The following is a 9954-nucleotide window of genomic DNA, read 5'->3' as shown; positions in this document are numbered from 1 at the left end:
ATAAAAAAGTGATAATATTGTGAATAAATTGTAAGAATTGTGCTATATTTAACAAAAAAAAATTGTAAACAGCCCGATTACAGATGCAAAATGATCTTAAATTTAATAACTAAGTTAGTAAATGTCTACTTTTTAAAAAAATTAAAAAAATGACCAAATCTAATAAATTAGCTAATAAAAATTATAAAAATAGATTTATCACATATTTTTCTAAAAAATATATATATAATAACAAAATTAAGTTACATAATTTTTTTAGTATTGCATATTATTATATTGTAACAAAAATAAATAAATATATTAGATCATTTAAATATATACATCAGTATTAGATATATTGTAGTACAGAAAATTAATATACCATAGTAATAAAATTATATACCACAAAGAAATTATAACAATACTAAATTAATACTCAAAAAATATATATATATCATGCTAACAAAATTATATATATCACTATTAAAATATGAATACATACCAAAAAATTTATATACAATAAAATAGAAATTAAATACCATATTAAATATAAATAATATATTATAGATAACAAAAATCATATACCATACAATAAAACGTATATACTTACAATAAAAAATAAAACAAAATAATATAATATTATTAAAAAAAATTATATATATCATATTAACAAAATTATATATCACCTTTATGTATACTAAAATAAAAACTAAACATGCATTATCTAAAATAAAATGATATACTATACAATAAAACTTATATACCATATAACATAAAATATATACCTTACAATAAATATATATATAATAATAACAAAAATTAAAATTAAAATATATAGGATGCTAATAAAATTATATATCATGTCAACAAAAGTACAATAAAAAATAAAACTTAAATATTATTTAAAAAAATTATATACCGTATGACAAAAAATACATATACCATACATCAAAACATATATACAAAAAATAATAATAATAAAAATATAGATTACTAATACATATATATATGTATGTATACTATACTAACCAAATTATATACCACAATTAAAATATATATACCATGACCATTGTATATAATAAAATAAAAACTAATTAAATATTATTTAAAATAAATAATCATACAATCAAAAAATATAAAAATAATAATTAAATATATGTAGCATGGCAATAAAATTATATACATACATTAAAATATTTTTATTATGCTAATAAAATTATATACCACTATTATACATATCATAATAAAAAATAAATATCATCTAAGAATAATAATATACCATACAACAAAATAGAAATATACCGTACAACAAAATCTATATACCAACAACCCAAAACAACTCATAAAAAATTAAAAAAATTGACATAACTTTAAAATAAAAAAGATTTTAACAAAACTAATATAGATATACCATAATGTTTAAATAATTTGCTTCTAATTCTAAAAAAATTAAAAAATAAATAAAAAATAATTTCGAAATGAGAACATTTACTAACATAGTCTTATGATTTAGGGCCATTTGCTATATTTTTTTGAAAAGAGGACATAAACTAACATACTCCTATGATTTGGGGCCATTTACTATAATTTCCCTAATGTTTACTGATATTTTGTCCTTGTAAAAAAAGTAAAACCAATAATAATTGGCACACATACCAATTTATTTAAAATAATAAATTTATCCTCTTATCACAAAAATAATATATTTTTAACAGTACAATATGTATTTTTCCAAAAGAAATAATATCAATTTAACTTCTAACTTCTATAACATTTTTTTTTTAAAAAAACCTTCTAACTTTTATATGTATTTTAAATTTTTATGTAATAATTTATCAAAACAAATAATAATAATAATAATAATAATAATAATAATAATAATAATAATAACAATAATAATAATAAAGGGATCTACTCTAATAACAAAATGACACGAAAAAGAGTACTAGGCAATAATAATATATATATTTTTTTTTTAAAAAAAAACAAAGACGTAGATATATTAGAACCAAATTAGAGTTAAACCTCACGGTCATTACATAAAAAGTGCAGTAGTATGCAATAAGGATCTACCATCCTAGTTATATTATTGGTAAAAGCCCACTTTATTACATTATAGGCCGCAAAATTACACAGTCTTGAAATAAATAAAAAATTACAACCAATGAAAAGGTTTGAGAGATGTTTACATTGGATCACATACTTACCAATACCCCAAACAGAGCAAGATCCCTTCAAAGAACTGATAATCGTCTCAGAATCACTTTCAACCATCACACACAAATGCTTCCAACGAACCGTTGACTCCATTGCTAACAAACATGCCGCAACTTCTCCAATAAGTGGGCCAGAAAAGTTGAGCATGTTAGTAGCCACCCACAAAACTGACTCATTGTGGTCTTTGGCCAAAGCCACTGGCACATTGAGTCACTACCAACCCTAACGTCATAATTGATCTTGATCCAATCTTTCGTGGGAGAGACCAAATAAGAGAGTCAACCGTTACCGGCGAAGGAAATAAATAAGAACCATAATCTGCGTAATACATAGATAGAATCAATATAGTACTTAATGTTACAAACATAATTATTGTGTACGTTGCGAGTTTTTCAAATCATATCCATTACAATAGAATCATACATAAATAACTCTTGGACATCCACTCCTTTAACTTTCAGGCTCCATAAGAATATGATCTAATTCCACATCGAGACTCCAAAATCAAAGATTGGCATTATATCCCAAGGAAAAGACCTCCAGAGATGGAAGACAAAGTTGCAATAGAAGAAGAGGTCTTCCATGGTTTCTGATCCCTCTCCACAAATAAGGCAAGACACTTTCTCAATATGCATGATTCTAGCAAAAGCAAACTGGATGGGCAAGGCCTTCGAAAGTATACTCCATCAAATAATCTTGTGATGCTCTAAGATTTTAGAATTCTACCGTTTATTTCACATAACGGGAACCATGTTGTTGGGAGCAGCACGATCCAATACCTGAGTAAGGTAGTTCTTTAGTCCAAATCCACTTATGGAGTCCTCCGAGCCTACTACCACCCTTGATGAGCAGAAATATCTTTTAGTAATTTTATAATGTAAATGGTTACATAATTAATACATACAAATCTAAACCACACAAACCGTTGAATTGAATACGTATGATATAGACACGTGTGCAATCGTAATTTGTGATTCGATAACCACGAAGCTTCGAAAACCCACCCCGGTATATATATATGTATTTCCCACCATTTTTCTTCTTCTTTCTTCTCCCTTCATCTTTCTTCTACTGTAATTCTTTCATTTCCGCCCTCCTTTGGCTTTCTCCCAAGCCCTAGAAACTAGTTACTGAATTCCTCACCATGTCGCCTGCCTGCTGTGGCGACAATGGTTGCGCCGCCGCTCTTGATCGCGATTCCCCCGGTCAAGATACTGCTGCGCATTGCAACAGATCCGATCGTTCATCTTCATCTTCCTTTTCTTCTTCTTCTTCTTCTTCTTCGGTAGTTTACAGTTCATTGCCATTGAAGGACTCCGAGAAGCTTCAGAGGATAGTGATTGCTGCGGCGAAGGGCTTCAGTATTGGAGCTGGTCTCAAAGGCGGTCTCGCTCTTTTCTCTATTTTAGTTCGGTTGAGACGAAGAAAGGCGTCGGCTTCTCTCAGGTTGAAAACTTGCTCTCTATAGTGTTGGATTTTGAATTTTGGAGTGACTTTAAGTGGAGTAGTTCAATTCTTACGATTGATTTGCGTTCGGTTTTGGGTTTTGCAGGAAGGAAGGAGTGATAACGAATAGTGAGGCAATCGTTACTGCTCTGAAGGAGACACTGCGATACGGTCTATTTCTTGGCACTTTCGCTGGTACATTTGTCTCGGTCGATGAGATTATAGGCTCTTTGGGAGGTCATCGTAGGCATGTTTCCTGATTTGAACTCGAATTCGAATTCTAATTAAACGTTTATAAAATTAAATGTTGTAATTGCTTTCTCCAATTTGATTTGGTACATCTATGATGTTTCTCTAGTACAGGACAGCAAAATGGAGGGCTCTTTTAGCAGGGGCTATAGCTGGACCTTCCATGCTTCTTACTGGAGTTAATACGCAGCACACTAGTTTGGCTATTTACATACTTATGCGAGCTGCGGTTTTAGCGTCGCGTTGTGGGATTAAAAGCAAACGGTTTGGGAGATATTGTAAGCCACTCACATGGGCTCATGGCGACATTTTCCTTATGTGTGTCTCTTCTTCCCAAATTCTGTACGTATATCTTTTCAAATTGGATTGTTATGTTTTCCTACATCTAACTTTGTTTTGTTTTTATTTCTCTCTTAGTTTCGTTTTGTATTCTTTCTAATTGGGGATTCGCAAAATGTATTTGGTTTATGGGCATTGTATTGAATTTTCGAGTTTGGCTTGTTCCCCTGTCTTTATGGGCGTGTGTCTCTGTTGATAATCTCTTTTAGTGGTTTGTTATCTTCTGTCTTTTCTTTTCACATTATAGCATACTTTGTCTGAAGAAACAAACGAACTTTATTGCTCAGGTCTGCTTACATACTGAAGCAGGATAGTTTGCCTCCATCTTATAAATCATTCCTCAATAAACATGGTGGAAAGGATACTGTTATCTTGAATGCTGTGAAAGAGATTGCGTCTGGCATGCCTTTCAGCAACTTGGATGCTGTAAAAAAATATTACAGAACTGTTGGCGTGGACGTTAAACTAGATCCTGATATGAAAGTTCCCTGCTCGGTATGCTTCTTTAGTCACTGAATGGTTTTCTTTTCCTACCACAGGGATAAAAAATTTAATTTATTCTGTTTTTGTATGCATGCGTCTTGCATTACAATTAACAACCGCCCTTACATCCCTACTGAAACATGAATGATGAGTATGAGGGTCAGTGCCCACTTAGGCTTCCGTTAGTATAGGATTCACGGGGTCGGTGTGGAGGGGTTCTAATATGGGTCTCTGTATATTTATATAAAAATTGTACATACTTTTCTTTTGGCAAAGGAACCCTTAGTGGTTTTGTATTTTGAATATATATTTATATATATATATATATATATATATATATATATATAAGCGTAAAAGTTTCAGTTATTTTGAATGTATATATTTTTTGGTAGAATTTCCAGAAGTCTATTGGCTGGGAACCATTTTTGTCAATATTATTTTATTTAAAAAAATGTTTGTACCATTATCATGTCATCCTAATTCTTAAGCTTTTGATGTTTAATGCAGATTGTGCATGGAAACCAGTCATGCAGTTCACATGTTGTTTCTTTTCTTATTCAAGCCTATAAAAGAGCATTACCAGTTTATCTACCAGTATATCTGATTCCTGCACTTATAGTTCATCGTCAGGACCTCTCGAAAAGGTGATTTTTTGTTTTTTTTTCCTATGCTTTATAAATCACACGTTATCCTGTCTTGGTGTTTAGTGAAAGTGATTTTCTGTCGACACACATTTAGTCAAGGAAGATTGATTGGTTTTTGGGTTGTTTTTTAAAGATTAACAAAATTATTGTTGTTGTTGTTATTGCTGTTGTGGGGGGTGTGTTTGTGTTTTATCATTTATTTCTTTAAAATTATTAATGGAGTATGTTGATGTACTTCATTGGTCAATATATAATTTGATACACGCCTTCTCTTTCGTATGCCTAATGCTTATAGCTAATGCTTGATAAGAGAGATCCCAGATATATTTGGTTTCGATCGATGAATAACTTTTTGTTGCAATCTTGTCCTCTTTGTTATGTATGTATTGTATTGTCTTACGCATCCGTTTGTCCATATGCAGGCCTTACACAATACTAGGAAAAGGTCTTCTTGGTACTGCAAGATCAAGCTTGTTTCTGTCTGTATATTGCTCATCAGCCTGGTGAGAAATTTTCATTCATCTAACTGATTTTACTTTAACTATCATTCAGTCTTAAAAAATTATCCTTCTTCACTGTCGTATAGGAGAGAGGGATCTGGTTCTTGAGTAGCTACGTGCATTGTGCAAATATTAATCTTGTAACTTTTCCATGGTAGTTTGTCACTTTGTACTGGAGGTGCTCTTTTCCTTTTTCTATCTCAAACTATTCTTGCTAATCAATTAGTACCATTAAACGTAATGGCATTAAGACTTTTCCATTTCTTGTGATTAAGTTTTTTGAGCTAGGAGAAGCAAAATGGAAAATATAAATGAAATTTGTGGTTACTGCAGCTGTAAAGTTGGTTAATAGTTGTAATTTTTTTTTATCCCTATTACATGAATCGTAGGCTGTTGGTGAAACAAGGCCTTACCAAACAGTGTGGATGTGAAAATTTGGCTGATAGGTTTTAAAAATTTATTTCATCCCTTCAAAAGATTATGTGATTGAAACACTTTAAGTTTTCAATTTATGGTCATTCAACTGGCATAGATTTCAAACTAAGTAGGAAATTGTAGTTTGTTATTAGTTATTTTGATTTCAAACCAAAATATTCAAATAACTAAGCAATGTGGATTCCAGCTTGTTAAGACAGTTAATTATTAGTTAACTGTTAGTTTGTACAAGTTCTGTAGTCTGGTTGTTATAGTTAACTAGTTAGAGTTGGGTAGTCGTGGCAGCTGTAGCTAGCTGTTCTCTTAGCTCTAGTTCTCTCTAACCGACTGTATGTAAACTCCTCTCTTTGCATTGATTGAGTAATAAGATTGTTCTTTAATCTTCATTTACTCTTTCTTCCCTTTCTCTGTCCATCTCCGGTTCATTGTTATTTTTCAATCATGTCCAAGAGAATACATCTATATACTACATAAACAGAAAATTTATTGTACACTTTATTCCCTCTATCAAGGACACTTTTACAATTAGAAATATCTCTTTCAATGTTAAACAGGATGTGGACGTGCATATTCTTCAGGATTTTCAGGAAATGTAATATTCCAATGGTGGCAATGGGAACGGTACCTAACTATTTTCACTTCATTTACTGGTTGGGTGAACTCTCATTTAGTCCTTGGCGTCTTTGTCCTAATGATATCATTTCTATTATTGGGCAGTTTCCTACAGGTCTAGCTTTGGCCATTGAGAAGAAAAGCAGGCGTATCGAAATATCACTCTACTGCCTTGCTCGTGCCATTGAGAGCTTCTTCACATGCATGGCCGAAGCTGGGTACTTGCCCCAGTCAAAGAATTTTAAGAGAGCTGATGTGGTGATTTTCAGCTTATCAACAGCCATCATAATGCACTGTTATGCACAAGAGAGGGAAGTCTTTCGATCCAAATACTTGAACGTTCTCGATTGGGTTTTTGGCATTCCACCTCCACCATGTGAGACCCCTCGTTGCAAAAGAAGTTTAGAAACTGAATTGGGTTTCCAAGACACGGTTTGAGACCCTCAAGGTATTAGAGTTCTTAACACTGCTTGTTCATTCTTAATACCAATATCTACTTTCTATTAGTGAAGTAGACAAAAACCAAGGGGAAATTTGAGCTTTCATGCTTCCTAGTACTCCTAATTTAAAAATATCTACTTTCTATTAGTGAAGTAGACAAAAACCAAGGGGAAATTTGAGCTTTCATGCTTCCTAGTACTCCTAATTTAAAATTATGCCAAGTTTAACAATTCTTTCTAAATTATGTTTCTTCATACAGTTGGGACTAAAATACCCCTCTTACAAATTTCCGCTTCTCCTCTTTGCTTTCTCTTCTCTCGTGGTTTCTCCTTCTCTCTACCCACAATGGCAGACCACCACATCTCCACCAACATCAACATTGTTTTGCCGTCTTCCCTAAAAATCCACCACTATATCATTCACTTTTTTTTTAAAAAAAAAAATCCAAAACTAAAACCCACAAATGTTTTCATAAGACTAATTTTAATTTATACATTTTTCAAACAAATCAACGCATAATCTTTGTTTTAATTGCATTTTTCTTTTCTTTTGAGAATTAGAGCAAAATCCATGCATAAACCATAGTGTGCGATGGTTCGTTTGGCCTTACGTCAAGCTTTCGTTTGGCCTTACGTCAAGCTTTCGTTTGGCCTCACGTCAAGCTTTCGTTTGGCCTCACGTCAAGCTTTCGTTTGGCCTCACGTCAAGCTTTCGTTTGGCCTCACGTCAAGCTTTCGTTTGGCCTCACGTCAAGCTTTCGTTTGGCCTTACGTCAAGCTTTCGTTTGGCCTTACGTCAAGCTTTCGTTTGGCCTTACATCAAGCTTTCGTTTGGCGTCATTTTGACCCAAATGAAATTTTCATAGGTCTATTGCAAACTAACATTTTAGAACTGTTCATTTTGTTTTTAGCATTATCAACTATCTTTTATCAATGTATCGTGTGGGTCTCTAAACTAAAAGTTTCACTGGACCAGCGTTAATGACTTTTGCATAGAGTTTGATAAAGTTCTTTTGGTGATGCAACTTTTTGTTTGGCTATTGGTTTAAGGTGATTGTTTTTTAGATATACTTGTTTAGAAAGTGTAGAACCTAAATTTGGGGTATAGATTAATGAAGATTAAGACATATAATCAAATATTGGAGTTTATACACTCCAAGTTTAAGTTTTTGCACTCTACAAATCTTATGCAATTTATTTTAGAGGTCAATTGACAACGGGTCTCAGCAAAACTTGATTTGAGGTTAAAACGATAGTTTACGATAGTCTCATGAAAATTTATTTTTAGAGGTCAAATTTTCATGGCAAAGCAGTCTTTTCTTGAAAGTTAAACAAAGTCAGACCGAGTACCACATGTTATTTGTATATGGTAGAGCATTAGCATTGTACAAAAAAAAAAAAAAAAAAAAACTAGGGACAACCACGGTGAATCACATTAGAACCTCATCCTTGTGGAGAAATGGAGAAATTATATTGGGGTTCCCCTTAAGCTAGTAGATAAAAAGTAAATATTTTATGGTAATGAGTTTTTAATTTAATAAATTAATTTTCATATGCATGGATGGGGTCTTTTTTTGACCAGAGGTTTATTATGGACTACAGAAAAAGGACTTCCATAACATCATATCATGGTATGGCTATGGACCAAGCCCACGTCGGGTGAGCACCAAACTCCGACCATGGGTCCAACGAATTGTACGGCCACTGTCACAGTAGCACTGTTGTGCTATCTTTGTAGAGCATAAAAAAACCGAGCTGATCAAGTCCAGGGCATGGAAGCACAAGACAATGTCTCTTCTTTTTCTCATTTCATCATACTCTCTTGTATTTCTCAGCTACAATTTCACTTTCCCGAACCAGATGTCACTTACTTTGTATCATTGTTGTTCGTAAACGACTTAATTTATTTCTTCATATAATCAAATAATTATTATATATTTGATTAGGATTCGTATTGGACTATTTTTTTCCCCTTCATTGACTTACATTTTTAGTCCACATCCTTGAATTTTTTCTAATTTCTCTCTCCTGCCTCATGTTGTACTCTCTTTTAAATCATTTTTTTAACTCTATTTAATAATATTATGGGGTTTTTTCTATTTTAAGCTAATACTATTCAAAATAAACATTAATACAATCATAAGGAGAATATAAATATTAATACTATTTATTGATTTCAAATAAACAAATTTACAAATATATGGTTGGAGACAAAAAGTGAAATACACAAGTGGGCTATGCGGGCGAGTGAGGCTCACACGCGAATGAGGGAACAAAATCATCAAAATTTGCTGACGCGTGCAGTATTATAGCGTTAGAACGTGATAGTGGCTGCTACGTGTCAACTTTGGACAAAGTGTACTTGAGCATGTTAGACTTCTTTTCTTAACGCAACAACTAATTATCAATGAAATAACGACTTGAAAACAACCAAAATCAGTTAAAAAATAATTATATATAAAAATAATTGTACTTAAACCTAAATCAATTTTAAAAGAAATATAAATAAAAATAATAGCACATAAACACAAAATCAACTTAAAAATAATTATACATAAAATAAGAGGAAATTACACTCAATATGGTATTTTTAATTGCTTTATGAAAAAT

The 9954-nt window shown here is 31.9% G+C and overlaps 1 protein-coding gene across 3 annotated transcripts; it reads left to right on the top strand.

Moving 5' to 3' along the window:
- Positions 1-3178: 3178 nt before the first annotated feature.
- On the top strand, positions 3179-9321 carry LOC115699223 (uncharacterized). 3 transcript variants are annotated; one of them, XM_030626531.2, is made up of 9 exons: positions 3179-3642; positions 3749-3889; positions 4006-4233; positions 4518-4725; positions 5221-5357; positions 5780-5860; positions 6847-6913; positions 7010-7352; positions 8927-9321. In XM_030626531.2, the coding sequence occupies exons 1-8, from the start codon at positions 3341-3343 to the stop codon at positions 7340-7342; spliced, it is 1497 nt and encodes a 498-aa protein (XP_030482391.1). In that variant the 5' UTR covers positions 3179-3340; the 3' UTR covers positions 7343-7352; positions 8927-9321. The 3 variants fall into 3 exon arrangements, with proteins under 3 accessions (XP_030482391.1, XP_030482384.1, XP_030482395.1); XM_030626524.2 differs by having other exon boundaries at positions 3186-3642; positions 8947-9321; XM_030626535.2 differs by lacking the exons at positions 3179-3642; positions 8927-9321 and having other exon boundaries at positions 4001-4233.
- Positions 9322-9954: the final 633 nt, after the last annotated feature.

Source organism: Cannabis sativa, chromosome X (assembly GCF_029168945.1).
Source record: "Cannabis sativa cultivar Pink pepper isolate KNU-18-1 chromosome X, ASM2916894v1, whole genome shotgun sequence".
Taxonomy (NCBI): domain Eukaryota; kingdom Viridiplantae; phylum Streptophyta; class Magnoliopsida; order Rosales; family Cannabaceae; genus Cannabis; species Cannabis sativa.
This window is presented reverse-complemented; position numbering and strand designations above follow the sequence as displayed.